Raw genomic sequence first — 16,403 nt, 5'->3', positions numbered from 1 at the left:
ATATAAATTGAATATGGAGGCATTTTTGGGTGGTCTTTCAATTTAAATCTTTTCTTTCTTTCTTTTTTTTTTTTTTTTTTTTTTCCCCACCAAAGTCTTGAATTTGAACATTAGCTTCCTATGAAGTCAGAACACTGTTTTCAAAAGTCACCATCCCCACCGTCTATCCTACACTTCTGAAGGAGGATACTTTTCCTCCAGCACTGGTGAAGAAGTAAACCTACTGAGTCCTCAGCTGTTTGCAGCCTATTTTAGTGGAACTACAGAGGGTATCTCTACATGACTTACATTCTTTGAATACACTTTTAGAACTCTCTAGGTCATTATCTAGTTCTTATAATGTCTGAACACCAGGTATGGCCCTTCCTGTCTGAACCAGGTACGTTGGTTTAAACAGAGTTTGTGATGAACACAGGATTATAGGTCTTCAGGGTGTAGAGAAAGAGAATCTCAAGAAAGGAAATAACTCTGTAGTGCTTTGGGAGTGGGAAAAGCCTATGGAACTCAGGCAAGATGGAATTCCAGATTGTAATCTAATAACCAACTTTAGTCTTACATAAGACTATTATGAGTTAAAATGAGGAAAAACATATCCATACCAGGGTTGCTTTATATAAAATAGGACAGATCTTCCTCTTTGATAAGTGTGTCAATTCTTAGTCTGAAGAGTTACTTTCTCCCTCTCACTCACACTGACTGCTTGTACATTTAATAAAAGAGGATGTTAATAGTAAGAACTGAAAGTAACATCCAATGCCAAACAGCCCAAGTGTTAGGAGTGGAAATACTGTTTTAATAAATCATTTTCCTGAGAAGTGGGACTGTCATCTTTAGGGCCCTTGAGAAAACAATCAAAAACAGTCAATTCAGATCTTTAAAGAATGGTCTAATCCATGGGAAATTAAAGGATGGGACTCTTCCTCCACTTCTATCCAAGTAATGCTCAAAAAGAGAGCATTTTCAGAAGGAAAGGGCTGAGGTCCAAGGCAACAATTTCCTCTCTGATAGGTGAAGCTCGTGGGCAGCTATAGAGTTCAATGTTCAAGATCCAGCTGCATTTTGTTCTGGTCTGAGCTGAGCCATGCCAACTGTTATGAATTCCAGATTATACACAGTGTTCAACCTAGACTTCCCTGGGGTACATCTCCCTGAGGTGGTGCTTCTGCCTCAGTATCAGGCACTGCTGCTCTCTGCTGTTTGGCACCTTGTGGAACATCTCCACCACTGCAACTGCTGACAACACCAACGAAAGATCTGGAATTCAATAACTGCCTTTGTATCTCCACATTTTAAATCTGTAGCGCTGTGTCATCTCTTTGAAGAACAGAGACTCACTAGAGCTTATTATGCCAGTATACCTTGGAAACATGTTTGCCACAAAGTTTTTACATATAAACAGTTCCACAAGTGCGTGTCTGTTATGTAAGTGACACAAGAGCTAACACACACACAGCAGCATTCAGGCCCTCTCCTTAACAATACTTTTGCACAGCTTGGGCAATGTTTGGGTTTTAGTTCCTGGAATTTGACCAGCACGTAAGAAAGATTGTGTTGATCCTTCCAGTTATTTCCTTGTTCTGGAGCTCACTTCCTGCCGTCATACCCTGGGATTTCCTCCAGCCTTAAACAGACACGGCCCAGGGTTACTTGCTGTGTGGGTTGTGTGGTCAGTGACCCGACTGAGGGACCAGGATCACTTCTAAGGTGGCAATCTTAACCCATTGCTACAAGAACAACGCATTGTGAATCTGCTTCCTAACAGCCCACATCAAAGCTCTCCCTTCTTGGGCCATGATGAGGGACAGCAGCCCGTCCCCTCCCTCACGGCGGCTCGAGGCGACCATCCGCCGTCACTCGCGCTGCCGATCCGGGCCCTGCGCCTGACGCCGCGGCCGCGTCCAATCGGTGGCTGCGTCGGGCCCCGGCACCGCCCCCCGGCGGATCCCCACAGGGACGGGCCGGAGCGGCCGTCGCCGCTGCGGGTGTCGGGGCTGAGTCAGCGCCCTCCCGCCCCCGCCGAAGATGAATATCATGGACTTTAACATGAAGAAACTGGCGGCCGACGCGGGCACTTTTCTCAGCCGCGCCGTGCAGGTACGGCCGCGACCGAGCTTCGACGCGGCGGCCCCGGCTGTCGGGAAGCGGGCGAGGCCGCGGGCCGGTCCTTGAGGCCGGTCCTTGAGGCCGCCGTGGGTCGGCCCGGCGCGGGGCGTTGGCCGGGGATCGCGGTTCCGCCCCGGGCAGGCTGTGCGCGCCGCGGGCAGTGCCAGGCCGCGCTGCCTGGGGACCAGCGGTGCCCCCGCGCCCCCCTGTGCCCGGTCGGCCATCTGACCGTCTGTCTGTCTGTCTGACAGTCTGTCTGACCGTCTGTCTGTGTGTCTGGGTCCGGGCGTTTTTCCGCGGCCCGTTGCACAACAGCTGGGCTCGGCGGGCGGGGCAGCGCAAGGTCAGCGTAGGCCGAGAGCGGAGGGGGCGGCCGGGCTGGGCAGCGGCAGCTGGGGGGAAGATGGGGCTGCTCCTGCTGTTAGAGCAGAACAAAGGTGTGACTCCTGTGGAGGAAGCCGGTGTCTTCACTGGCCGCTCTGAACGCGTCCTGCTGCCCGACCGGTGGAACTTGAGCTCTGACGTGACACGTGAAAGCATCTGTCTGCTTTAGTGTTGTTTTGTTCGCTGCCGTGGTGTCGCTTTTAGACTCGTTTGTCGGCCCGTTGTTTCTCGATCTGTCTTTTCCCTTATGTTAAGGGAGCTGTAATTGGCTTTTGTTCCTCTGCCGTTATCTTGAGGTGTAATCCTCTTTCTTTATATAATCAAACCTGAACAGATTTCCTGTAGGGAGGTGGGTATCCAAAACGGAGCACAGCAATTCGCAGTCATTTCTTGTGCTCTCTCCTTGGGTCAGGTTTGGAACATGACTGAAGTGGTTATCTGCTCAGATCAGCTCAACTATTGGCCTGTATCTCAATATTCAAGCAGAACCAGCGATCAGTGTTACAGCAGAGCAACAAAGATGCAAACTCATCAGAAAACATTGTTGCTTAAACTTAAATTACCTTCACATAGTAATTGTGGCTTTTCTGTGCATTGGAGGTCTTTCCAAGTGCATTTGTTGGGTTTGTTTTTTTGTTTGTTTGTTTGGTTTTTGTTTGTTTGTTTTTCTGGCTTCTTTCAGGGCTGTATGTTTCTCAGACCATCTATTTCTTTCCAGCTTTAGCTTTTCTTGCAAGACAAGGGGGAGGGGAAGGGGGGAAGGAGATGCAGCTCACCCTTCATTGTAAGATCCTGTGGTAGGATCTTTTGACTTTTATCTTTTATCTTGACTTTTTCCATGTAAATGCTTTTTTGTGTGTTAAATGTAATGTAGGCTTTCCATCATGGCCTAAAGGTGGTATAAACTGTGGTTTGCTCCAGTATGATCTGTCTGTGTTACTAGTTTAGATCTGAATAGCTCCATTGATAGGCTTCTTCATCTGAACTGAAATTAATGGGGATAATAGTAATAGGCTCTACCGACTGCCACCTCCTCCTAAAATAAGATGTTTGAGGAGGAGAGTTGTATATGTATGTATGGTGTTGTATACAAAAGAGTACTATTTCCTTCATCGTGATCTGGGCACATTCAAGCAAGCTGTGGAAACAGGTGGGAAATCAGAGGGGCAGCACTGATGCGTTTTATTGGTGCTGGAAGCCATATTTCTGTCAAACTGTTCTTTGCCATGTTGCTCTGTATTTTTAATCTTTTTTTCCTCCAAGTGGGTACATGAAGTCTACCATGCACTAAGCTGTCTCCACACTATGGAGAAGAGTTTTGGAAATATTAATTGGAATTGTCATTTCATAAACGAATACAATGCTACGTAACTAGACAAGAATCAAAGCTGTTTTTCTTGTCTGTTAATGAATCTTAAAAAGCTTTTGAGAGCTATTTGCAGTACATATTATTGTTTTAAAGAGCCTTTTAAACAATAGTAGTAGCAGGTCCATAAATTCTATGTCTTCCTATACTGTGATTGAGCTTTTTCACAAAGGTGCCTAGATAAATACTAGTATTTATATAGATAAATAGTATTTATCTAGCCTTCAGATGTGTGTGCTATCAAAGTTGTTTTTATTCTAAACTTGGACAACTCAGTTTTATTTGTATTGTATTCTTGTTTTTTATTGTAAGTTTAAGTATTCCAACTAAGAGCTTGTTAAGAATGATTTTGATAGTTGGAATCCTTTGGTGCTCTTCCATTCTTAATTGGTAAGCTCGTTAGGGATGTAGTTCTTAACCAAGTATTTCTGAATATGCCTGACTTTGAACAGGCTGTGAAGGGATGAGGTCATCCTGAGGAACCAATTGTTTGAAGAGAGGCAGGCCAAACCCTTAGTTCCAGTTTTGTTTTGTTTCCTGACATAAAACACATCTTCTGTCTTTCCTGGAGACCTTATAGTGAATTTCAAACTGGTTATGAATTAGTAAGTGTTGGCATAAATTTAATGTCAAGTGAAATTATGTTGTCTTGAAGTGATTAATACACTTCTCCCCTGTTTTGCTGGTAGTGAAGGTGTGTTGTTGAACTTAATCTAAGGTTAAATCTGTAAGTTTTCTTAAGGATGTCTGGATAATATCATGTGAAAGTAATGTGAGTAAACAGTTGCTGTCCTAGACTTGCACTTGGAAACTATTTCCGTGAGCTGAGTATTTTCAATCTGTCTGACTATCCACAGTTCACAGAAGAAAAGCTTGGTCAAGCAGAGAAGACTGAACTGGATGCTCACCTGGAGAACCTTCTCAGCAAAGCAGAATGCACTAAGCAGTGGACAGAGAAAATAATGAAGCAAACAGAAGTGTTACTGCAGCCAAATCCAAGTAAGGAGTATTTCAGTTTTTTTTCGTTTGCAACATTTGAATTAATAGGTTTGCCAGTGTAACTGTTTACTGGCATAGGTATTGCCTAAACTGTAAGTAAATTCAGCAGTTTTCAATTTTGAAGGATTTTGAACATTTTGAAGAGCCATTGGGTGTTGGAGACACTGTTCCAGTTGCTTGCTTTCAGTTCTTCTGTGAGCCTTCAAGTGCAGAAATATGTAAATGCAGATAATTGAACTGCAGCATTGGTTCCATACTCTTGATTGCTTTTAGAGTTGTGTCCTATTTAATTGAATTTCTAGCTCTAATTCCAGAAATCCTTGGTGGCTGTTAGAACTTTAATTTTTTTTCTTGTAGATTCAGTGACTTGAGGAACTTGATTAATCTATTTCATTTATGCTAAATTTTCTGTGCAGTGCAAGTCATTCTGAAGCAAAATGAGCTGAAGTGTTTGTCTCTAACAATTTCTTTACTAAATAATGGCTTTTCCTAGGCACTGAATGTTTAATGCTCCCAGATTTGTAGCTTTCCACAAGTGCTAACATTTATTTATTTTTTCAAAAGTGCTCTATTAGGCTCTTAGGATGAAGACATAGAGCTAAACTTTTGAAAACTCCATTGTTTAAGGAAGATTAAAACTATAATTTTTTTACTTTGGAAGATAACTGTAACAAATATTTGAAATAAGCATGACGTACAGAATATAGACAGCTTCCAAGAACAACATCTTCATCTTCACAGTGTTCACTTAATGTTCAGCTTGTATGCCCGGATTTTAAAATTCTTTTATTCCTTTTCTATTTGTAAGTTGTGTTTTGAGTGACAGTTATTTGAAGTGTGTGTGTTTCTTAGATGCTAGGATAGAAGAGTTTTTCTATGAGAAACTGGACCGGAAAGCACCAAGTCGTATGAATAATCCAGAGTTATTAGGCCAGTATATGATCGATGCTGGTAATGAATTTGGCCCAGGAACAGCTTATGGTAAGTGAAAGCAATGAATGCAGATGGAGAAAAAATGCACATATATGCTTTTGCACAGGGGAGAAAAATATGCTATTTGTCTCTTTTTAGGCAAAACACTCTGAAGACTTTTCTGTTGGTTTGAGGTGACTCGCTCTGTAACTTTGTGTGTTAGAAAATCACTGATGAGGTTTCTCTTCTAATTGAAAAATAGAACTTAATGTTGGAATATTACCCATCTTTGTGGGTGGATGACTTTCTGGGATCGTATTTCTGGAGTCTAATTTCCTAGTTAGACGTAAGGACAGTATATCTGAGAACACAGTGTTATCTAGAATTAAATTCTTTAGTAAGAACCTTTTTAAACTTCACAGTATTCCTTCTTTTCATTTTATGTATGTGCACATATAGAAAAACATTTGTATAGGTAACTGTTGAGCACGATCTAAGCTTTGTTCTCCAGCAGGCTTCTACAACTATGACAAGAGCACTTGATGGTGGGGTGTAATGTTTTTATGCTGTCTTTAATTTAAAGATCTCATTCTGGTGTTCTCTACAATCCTGGAAGTTGATGAAAGTAGACTTATCTGTTAATTTAATCTTATTAACTGAAATACATGTGTGTGTTTAAGTCCACAATGAAAGTCAAGTAGCTAGCTGTCTTTAGATAACCTTCTTTAAGATGGCAGTGGGAAGGGAAATCTGTTCTAGGAATAATGATTTATATCTGGAAAAAATGGGGTTTCTTCAGAAAGGAGGAAAAGAGTGTTGTTTTTTTTTTTAAAAAAAAAAAGTTTTGTAGAAGATATAAGGATACAAAATAATAATGGCAGGCTTTATGCTTTTTATTTTCACTGTGCTTTCATGCTTTTATCTTTGACCCTTTCTGATCATGAGCTTTAAGTTCCTTTAACATTGCATAGATTTTTGCTTACCAGCACGTAGTCCCATGTATTGCAGTTGCTATAACATCTATAATTCAGGGGAGTTGCGGGATCTTTTAGTATAAAGAGGCACCAACATTTAGTGGTGTCATGAAATTGATTTATCTGTCTGTAGACTTGGTGAGTGCCTTTTCTAATTCAGTCTCATGTGTTTGTACACACTAATGAGCACTGTGCATTCCTGATGCAGTAACCTGGGCTTCAATGCCTGACATGTAACCAAATTTCCATGTATTGTTCAATCAGTGGACGAAACTTACATGCACGTTTAGAAACTGCTGTTGATCTTAGGTGTAAGGGTGGAGGGGGAATATTTTCCAGCAGTTAAGTGGACTTTTCCTTGCTCCTGAGTACTTATGACTAACTACTTAAAAATGTAATATAAAGGGAGGAGGCTGTTTAAGTCAGTGTAAATAGGTACAATATTCAGGCCCAAAATATGTGTGAACAACTGAGTTGCCATAGTGCAACTTATGCAGTGCTGTATCTGTACTCACTGAAATATGGCTTTCACTTGTGATTATTATTATTTTATATAAAATAATAATTAGTTTTATTAGCTATTAATGTATTTTGAAAGCCCCTGCTATGGCGTTGGATTATCTTTCAACTGTTGGCCTTGACTCGTGTGCCTGTAGTAACTTGTTTTGATAGCTACCTGTCTAAATTGCTATGAAATCATCATATTTTCTCATTTTCAGGAAATGCACTCATTAAATGTGGAGAAACACAAAAGCAAATTGGAACAGCAGACAGAGAACTAATTCAAACTTCAGCTATAAACTTTCTCACACCCCTAAGAAACTTTATTGAAGGAGACTATAAAACTATTACTGTAAGTTGAAGTGTGCATTCATCAGCATTTCAAAATAATTGGAAGCGCAAACCTCTGAAATGGTAGAAAACTGAGCAGTATTGCTTTTGGAAACTAACTTGGGAGAGGTCAGATGAATTTGCAACCTTAATGTATTCTCTTTCCTTTTGACCATTCAAAAAATCTCACCTTTTTTTAAACTACTGATCTATTAAAAGTATGCATCTGCAGTATAAAATGTGTAAGGGTGGTTAAGAACTAATTCTGCTTCTTTGTTCAACTGAAGAGCCTGTTTTATATATGATTGAGGAGACAGGAGGCAGGAGAACAAGTAGACAGGATTTTGCTTTTGAATGTGTCTGTTTTCTCATGAACTGACATACGTGGCTTTCAGAAAGAACGTAAACTATTACAAAATAAAAGACTGGATTTGGATGCTGCAAAAACCAGATTGAAGAAGGCAAAAGTTGCTGAAGCTCGAGCCGCAGTAAGTAGTGTTTTAAAATTGTCTCTAACTTTCAGACTTGTTATACGTATGTATTTATAGATCTGATTGCCTTTTTTAGGGTTCCAGTCTTAGTTTTTTGCCATCGCTATTTTTTCTTGACCAAAAATAAGTAAAACAAAAACAACAAAGCAAACAAAAAAACCCTTTATCTCCTGATAGTTTTGCCTGTCTGTCAGTCTTTTATCTCATTGCTGCTGTTCCTGTGTATTTAAACTGTTACTATATTTTTCAGATCAATGCATGCATTTCTTCCTGTATCGTGTTATTCTAATGCAAAGAAGTTACTTTTCTGCGTGTCGCTCTTTATTATTTTGTAGCATTACCAGCAAAGTGTGGAATGAAGTGTTAATTTATTGTGTTATGGCAGTAGGTATACACTATACTTCTGGAATATAAGTACCATGGGGAAACTTTTCTTGAAGGAATTGAGCTTAATATTAAAAGGAAGGTTCTATACTCAAGTTTGTTAGTTATACTCAAGTTTATTAGTTCATCTGCAGTATAATCACCCAGAGCTACATGCTTGGCTGAAGCTATTGACAGTTGCTACTGCTGCTACTACTTCACTTGTCTTAAATATCCCAATAGCATGTAATTCAGTTCTACATGCAAGCTACTTTGTAGTGGTAGAACATGAAACTCCAGGCTTCTTGCATCATTATCTTGCCTAAACTGGAACTTCAGTTTTGTTTTAATAGCAGTAAGCATGTCTGAGAAAAACTGAATTTTAGGATTCCTAGAGAAGTGAAGAAACTTGCATCTCAATTTTTATCCTGCAGTACAGAAATGGAGACTAATATGGTTGTAGTTGTTATGCAGATAGTTCACCTTCTGCTAACTCCCTGTTTATGAAGGGAGATGTTTGACGGTGCTGAACTGATAATTTAGGAAAATGTGTTGAATCAATTTATTTTACCACCTTATTTGACAAGATGGAGCAAGGTGATTAAATTAGAACCTACAGGTAAATACTTTTTTACTGCTGTAAAAGTATTTGAAATTATTTTCAACTGAACTAACTTAGATCAGTATTTAAAAGAGCTGAATAAAACTGTTTAGATTTCTATAATCAGTTCACAATATTGCTTAGCTTAAACTTGTAGGATGTGTGCCAAAAATCTGTTCACCTGCTTTATTCAGTGTTGTAACTTGCTTTTGTCTTTTATCTATGCACTTAAGCAACTAAACACCTCTCAGCCTGAAGAGAATAACATTATGGTAAATGTCTCTTACGTGCTCAACTTGCTGCATGTAAAATGGCTGAAGGTTTGTTGGCCTCCTGTGTTCATTCATTTTCTATCAAATGGTTCCTCTTGCTAACCTTTCAATTTGGCCTTGCTTCAGGTTTGATATCAAGAAAAATTTCTTCTCCAAGAGAGAACTGGAGCAGGCTGCCAGGGAAGTGGTGCAGTTGTCATCCCTGGAAGTATTTAAAAAACATGCAGATTTAACACTGAGGGACATAGGTTAGTGGATGTAGTGGCGATGGCCTGATGGTTGAACTAGATGATCTCTTAAAGGTCTTTTCCAACCTTAATGTTTCTTTGTTTTCCAAAATGGATGTGCATCTGACTTTGCATATGAAAAATGTACTCAATATACTTACAGCAGTCAGCATCAGGTGGTATTTTCATCAGAAAACTTCTGATTATCTGGAAGTATACAGTATTAAATTCATGCTTATGTGAGCTCACTGTAAATATAATCTTCAAAGGAATTCAGTTTTTATTCCTTGTTGAAGTTTATCCATTGAAGGGAAAGGAATTATTGTTTTCCTATTGTTTTTATATGGATAGGAGTAAGTAATGTGAAATAGCTAGAAATATGTGGAAATAGGTTGAAGTTAGACTTGAAGATCTTTAAGGTCTTTTCTAACCTGAGCACTTCTATGATTCTGTGACATAAACCATGCTGTTTGGGTTGTCATGATTTTTGATCTGGATCTGCACATCATAGTGGCTCTTACTGCAGTAAGTATGTATGTTTCTCAGTTGTGGTCAGATAAAAGGGTGAATAAGTTTGTTTCAGCTACCTTCTGTGACCTTTGTGCATGCTTCTTCCTACCAAAGTCCAGACTGTGTCATGTTCTTTCAACTGTGGAAATATGAAGGTTAAAGGAGAATTGCATTGCAAGAGAAAATTGGAAAAGCAAGCTGAAGTAATTAAGTTCTAGAGTAAATTCCCTCTGTTTCTATGACTTCGCTGTGCTATGTGCTCTTAGTTTAATTCTCAATATGAGAGTAATTTAATTTTAATGAAAATTCTTGTGAAATAAAAAAGCAATAATGGACCTAGCAAGAGAAACCATTAATTTGTCTGTTTCAGTCTTCAGTGTGTTGTTTAAAATAAGAATAGCCTTCCATAGCTTCCAGTGTTCTAACATATGAACATAACCTAACTTCATCTATGAAGTAACTTAGTTTGATTCATATCATTTCCTAATCTTAAATCTTAGATTATAGAATATCTTACAATAATCTTCTTTAATCAAGACAGTTCTACATGCCATTCTTTCCTGCGTATGAACTTAGGAATTTATTTCAGTGATGTAGCTCTGTCCTTACTTCACTGTATATGGAGGGCTTTGAGCAAGTGATTTATTCATAGAATTTCTCAAATCTCTGTGAATTTCTGAAACAAGAAAATAGTTAAAAGGCAAGGTTGAGTTGCATCCTCTAATAAAGTAACGCAGGTCTAAGTTTGTATGTTTTTTCTTTGCTCTTTTAATGCTGACTAGATATGGGCTGAGGAAGTGACAAAAGTAAGTAAGTAACTTAGAAACTGTAGAATTCTTAAGTAGTAACTTGTGTTGATATAATGTAACAAAGGATATTTTGTGTTGTTGACTTGAGTACTGGTAGTGTCTTGTGTTGCATCAGAATACCCGGGATCACTCTAGGGCCTTTCACATTCCAGTGCTGATACGAAGCCCACAGCTCACTGTATAGTAAGCTATTTTGGCTAACTATCACTTAGTATCATATGACTGTCATGTGACAAGATGCAATAGAAGATGAAAAAACAAAAACTATAGGGCTTGTCTTTCAACTTGCTGGAATGGTGTCCTGTTTTTTTTTTTTATTTTTATTTATTTTATTATTATTAAAAAACAAACAAAAAAAAAAACCCCAACCTTTTCAAAGAGCTTACTTGAAAATTTTCAGGAAGGTAGAGGTCTAGTAATTAAGCCTGTTCTGAAAAACACCTTTGTGCTATGTATATGAGTTTTGCAAAGAGTTTTCAGTGGTGTCTGGTTTAGTTAATTGGAAAGAGAGGAGGCTTTTTGCTCAACACATTGAGGTTATAGAATGATTTTGAACTAATGTTCAAAATTAGGTGAGATGAGAGGTGCTCATCTCTTGGACTGGAGAGGAAACAAGGAGGCCTTGCTATATTGGGTCATATATTCATATATATTGGGAAATAATGGATTTCTGAAGTGTTAATGTTCAGAAACCAAGTTTATATTCTGAATTTGAGGATCAAGTAATTTGTTGAGGGATCCTCAATGGGAGGCACTCAATGAACACTTCTAATTCTTTTGAAAACAAAATATAATCACACCTACGGACCACAGGAAAGTATGTGTTTTGAGCTCTTTGTGGCTGATTGATGCCTGCATTGTTGTCCAATGAAAATAACATCAAGTATATAAGCAGAGCCTTGTTAACTTGAAATAGCTGGTGGTGGTGGGTGGGGGGAATAAATTGTCCTTTGCTGCCATTGCTGTGCTAGGACTGCCTGTGGTACAAACACTGTTATGCCACTTAATGCTTACTCTGTTATTGAGAGAGGTGGGTTAATAATGCTGGCAAAAAAATATTTGCCTTTTGTGTATGTTGGATCTATGTGATAAGTGTCTAATGATGAAGCTGTTTGTTATGTAGACAGGATTTAAGCATTTCTGAACCCCCCAGAAAACAATTATTCTTGTATAGAAAATCTGCAAAGAAAAGCACAGGATTCAATGAAATGTTATTAAATACATTTGTATGACTGGCTCTGGATAAAGTGGAAGTGTTGCAATATGAAGGTGCAATATTACAATAATATTGTAATTTTTTACAATAATATTGTAATTTTTTACAATAATATTGTAATTTTTTACAATAATATTGTAATTTTTTACAATAATATTGTAATTATTGTATTACAATAATTTGTAATATTACATATTACAAATATGTAACATATATACTTGCTTCTAGTCTGAACAGGAAGTACGAATTACTCAAAGTGAATTTGACCGTCAAGCAGAGATTACCAGACTTCTCCTGGAAGGTATCAGCAGCACACATGTGAGTACCCAGAAGGGGGAAAAATCAGGTAAAACCAGTGCAGTTCCTAAAAACAAACAAAAAGCTACAGTAATCAATGTGGAAACTTCAGGCTATTTGCTTTCATCTAATGCCTCATGAAAACGTATCTGTTGGATGATTTATTTTTTTAAACTGTTCTTTAGTACCCATTGAATTAACTTTGTTTTCCGGTTAACCTTGATCTATGGTGTTTTCATTGTTACCTTTCAATGTAATTTTCAATTTATCTGATAACTGATTATTGAAATCACAAAAATGTGCTAAAATAAGCTGTTGTGAGAACAGTATAGATAAATGGCACAATTCTTGCACTGCACTTAGTTTTGGTGCTTAATATGTTGATTTTGGGACACTTTATCCCAGTTACCTGGTAAATCCAGGCATAGTGCCTATGTGGGATGAATACTTCTGTACTGATGCTAGCCTTACCAACCTGTTTAATAGGCCAGTGTTTGTAATGCAGCGTGACGTTTTTGCATGCTAAAAACTTGAATATTTACTACATTGTAGGCACATCATCTCCGCTGTTTGAATGACTTCGTTGAAGCTCAGATGACTTATTATGCACAATGTTACAAGTATATGTTGGATCTCCAGAAGCAACTGGGAAGGTAGTAATGCTGTTTAAAACATTCTTCTCTGAAGTTCAGGTGTTTATCAATGATAGGAAAACTTAATGCTGATAAAGCACTGATAGAAACAGGAGTGAGCTGTACTAAGATACCTACTTTTACTGTTCTGAGGTTTTAATGCTTTTTAAGTAAGGGAAGAAACAGTCTGACATAATCTTCGTGTTCGTAAGCCTTTGTGACTGGTGGTGATGTATAAAGATCTACATGCTTGCTTTTCGTACAGGTTTTCCTATTCAAATTCTTCTCTACATGTCAGAGTCTTTCTCAAGGCTATTGCAGACTATTTAGGTGAGCGTAGGCACTGAAGAGTTGTCTTCGCATAATAGTGAAGTATACTGGAAAGTTTCCTTAACTATTAAAAATGTATTGTAGCGGCTGTTCTAAATAACTGTCTCTATGAAGTATCTTTGCTTTTGTTTTCTAAGAAGAGGAAGTAGAAACAGATGTGTTTTTGTCCTTTTTCTGACTTGCTGCTTCCTGTGGTGCTTGATCTCCCTGTGATCCTCAGTTTGTTTAAACAGATAGCTTAAAGACTCACAAAAAGTCTTTGAAACTGTTGGGGTTTTTTGTTTTTTGTTTTGTTTGAAAGCTACATCTCTGAAGCTATGTTACATTGGAAAAAAAGCATACAACTTCAGAAATGGGTAGCACACAAATATCATTATGTAGGTTTGCACAAGTATCAGTTCTACTCAATTTTTGCTGTTTTCTTATGTCTAAATGCAAAAATTCTTATCTAGGCATGGAAGGAAATGACTTTCCATGAGGAACTGATTCACCCAGAAATTTTTGTTTTGTTTTCCCCACAGCTTTCCATCTATTTTTCTCTCTAACAATAATCAGTCTTCTTCAACTCCTGTGCAAAGTGTTTCTACTCCCTCAGTCTTGGCCTCAGCTTCTGCTTCACTGCCTTCAGTAAGCAATTCAGTAGTAACTTCAGGCATCAGTGAACTGAAGTCATCAAGTGGCAGCAGAAAAGCTAGAGTTCTCTATGATTATGATGCTGCAAACAGCAGTGAGTTATCATTACTTGCAGATGAGGTAAGTTTCCAAAGCGCTTTGATAATTTAAAGTGCTAAATCTGAATACTTGTGACTAGCCAGTCGAGATGAACTACATAGATTTCTCAGTGTAGCACTTTTATTAATAAATTTTATTAATAAAATTTTAATAGTGCTCTGAGACATTAGCTTCTTGTATTTGTATACTCTAGTGATGAGAGTTGCTGTTTGTCATGCCAGCTTAGCTTGCAAGAATGTTTGCTGGACAATCGAGGTACTATTGTACTATATTCCTTCTACCACATTTCTAAAACTGTTATCAATACAATTAGTCTTTCAAACATGAAGTGTTACAGTTTGATAAGAAAATGAAAGCACAACCACTTCTATTTTTAGTAGTCATAGCAGTGTTGTGCTTATTCCTCTTTGATTCAGATGAACTCTTAGTGCTTCAAAGTTAGAGAGTTGATCCTCTGCAAGTGAAGTTATATACAATGAAGCTGGGTGCTGGAGCACTATGCCACACAGTAATTTGACGGTATCTGATTGAAGGACATCCACTAAAAAATTCAGGTTTCTTTAGTGTGCATTTCTCATATATTTATCTGTGACTTTATTCTTATGTACACGGTGATTTAGATAGAAGCTGTGTCCAAAGATTGTCTTTTAAGATGTAGCCCAGCAATGCCATCTCTTTTTCTGTCATATACTTGAAGACCCAAAGAACTTGCTTTTAGCTTGACTATTGTAGTAATCAGTTTAAAAAAAAAAAAAAAAGCTAGAAAAAGGATGAGATATCTTAAATATTTTGTCATATTTACTTTTCCCTGGACCAATGAAAAAATTATGAGCGCTAGATTCTGTTCCATGGATGTTCTGTTTAACGTGGTTGATCTTGATTCTGAAACCTTGGAAATCACAAGAAAGTAGACTTAATTTATTTTTTTTCCAGGCAGTTACAAGATTATTATGATGTATTTATGTTTATTTTTTGTTTTTTAGGTGATAACAGTTTACAGTATCCCTGGCATGGATTCGGATTGGCTGATGGGTGAAAGGGGAAATCAGAAAGGCAAAGTGCCTATTACTTACTTAGAACTGCTAAACTGAATTGTTGGCCAGAATAAAGACTGTCAGTTATGGTGACGCCGTATTTATATACAATTAATGTTATATAAGCAGGTTTAAGTGTCTTCCATGTTTCTTTCTTGAGGGACAAATACCAGCCATTACAATCTGGCTTCTCTGCCAGCATGGTTGCATGGTGAATATTCAATCTTAACGTTTGAAGCTTTTACTTCATGTGCCAAGAATGTTTCCTACAGATTTGTTTCTACTGAAGTTTTCACTAATACAAGCTTCTACTTTTGAGTAATCTAGATTGAAAGCAGGACGTACTGTTTTCTACTGAAATTTTTCATTAATGGCAAAGCTTTTCTTCACATAAAATAAACTTATTGTGAACTGATGTGAGTGTAATGCCCTTTTTTTGAATAATCAAAACCAAACATTAAACATAAATTCATACGGCTTTGTTCCCAGTATGTGTGGAGTACAAATGTCCTTTCTCTGTTGAAAACTTGAGGCAAACTGCAAGTAGGTTGAGATTCCAAGCTTTGTACAAGCAGTCTGTCACTAATTAGTTACCTGTGTTCTGACTCTTTAAATTTGCATTGTATTTCTAGTCTTTAATTACTTTTCAGAAAGACTGATTCACACTGGTAACTAGTAAGATATTTGCAATTGCAAATCCACCTTTATATGAAATTAAGTACTGAATTTTTGCTAACAAAGTATACGCGCTTTGTGCATGAAGAGTCCTGTAGACAAAAACACACTTATTCAGATTATAGGTTTTAATGAAAATCTAAGATCGCAGTTGTGCCACCATTTGTTGTCATATTTGAATTGGATTCAAGTAGTGTTACAGTTCTGTTTTGCAAGAGGGTCTCCTTTAAATATGTGGGAAGAAAACAAAGTGCTTTGAACCTAAAAATTCATTTAACAAATGCAGTATTATTTGCTACTAATATAACTTTTTTTCCTGCAGATTACCTTTGGTGTTTCATAGTCTTTTCAGGCTATAAAATATTTAAAGCATTGTTTGAGGAGAATCTTTTTTTCCTGAAGTTGCAGGGGATTTAATTAATTGGACTGGTTGAAAAAGGAGACTAACTTTTCAATGAAAAGAAATTCCTTCCATTGTAGGATGATGTTACATTTGTGCATGTCCATTCTCTCAGCAGACGCTGCTGCCAAGTGCTTATCTGTCCATTTCAAATCAATAACTTAATCACTGTCAACAAGTATTGGTGAAACTTTTTTAGTGATATGAATTACTTATATGGGATAAATGAAATTGTTTTTTATTTT

The 16,403-nt window shown here is 37.7% G+C and overlaps 1 protein-coding gene across 10 annotated transcripts; it reads left to right on the top strand.

The window, feature by feature from the left end:
- Positions 1-1,820: 1,820 nt before the first annotated feature.
- SH3GLB1 (SH3 domain containing GRB2 like, endophilin B1) lies at positions 1,821-15,498 on the top strand. 10 transcript variants are annotated; one of them, XM_015870185.1, is made up of 11 exons: positions 1,821-2,094; positions 4,711-4,852; positions 5,705-5,833; positions 7,458-7,591; positions 7,965-8,057; positions 9,258-9,296; positions 10,816-10,839; positions 12,287-12,376; positions 12,908-13,008; positions 13,839-14,070; positions 15,033-15,498. In XM_015870185.1, the coding sequence occupies exons 1-11, from the start codon at positions 2,023-2,025 to the stop codon at positions 15,138-15,140; spliced, it is 1,164 nt and encodes a 387-aa protein (XP_015725671.1). In that variant the 5' UTR covers positions 1,821-2,022; the 3' UTR covers positions 15,141-15,498. The 10 variants fall into 10 exon arrangements, with proteins under 10 accessions (XP_015725671.1, XP_015725668.1, XP_032302253.1 ...); XM_015870182.1 differs by having other exon boundaries at positions 9,258-9,344; XM_015870190.2 differs by lacking the exon at positions 1,821-2,094 and adding an exon at positions 2,425-2,446 and having other exon boundaries at positions 9,258-9,344.
- Positions 15,499-16,403: the final 905 nt, after the last annotated feature.

Source organism: Coturnix japonica, chromosome 8 (genome assembly GCF_001577835.2).
Source record: "Coturnix japonica isolate 7356 chromosome 8, Coturnix japonica 2.1, whole genome shotgun sequence".
In the NCBI taxonomy this organism is placed as follows: domain Eukaryota; kingdom Metazoa; phylum Chordata; class Aves; order Galliformes; family Phasianidae; genus Coturnix; species Coturnix japonica.
Note: the sequence above shows the minus strand (reverse complement) of the source record. Positions and strands in the feature narration are given on the sequence as shown.

Coding starts and splice junctions, on each gene's coding strand:
- SH3GLB1 (XM_015870182.1), top strand. CDS start 2,023: ATGAATATCATGGACTTTAACATGAAGAAACTGGCGGCCGACGCGGGC. Junction 7,592..7,964: donor GAGACTATAAAACTATTACT/GTAAGTTGAAGT, acceptor CGTGGCTTTCAG/AAAGAACGTAAACTATTACA. Junction 13,009..13,838: donor CTCCAGAAGCAACTGGGAAG/GTAGTAATGCTG, acceptor TTTTCCCCACAG/CTTTCCATCTATTTTTCTCT.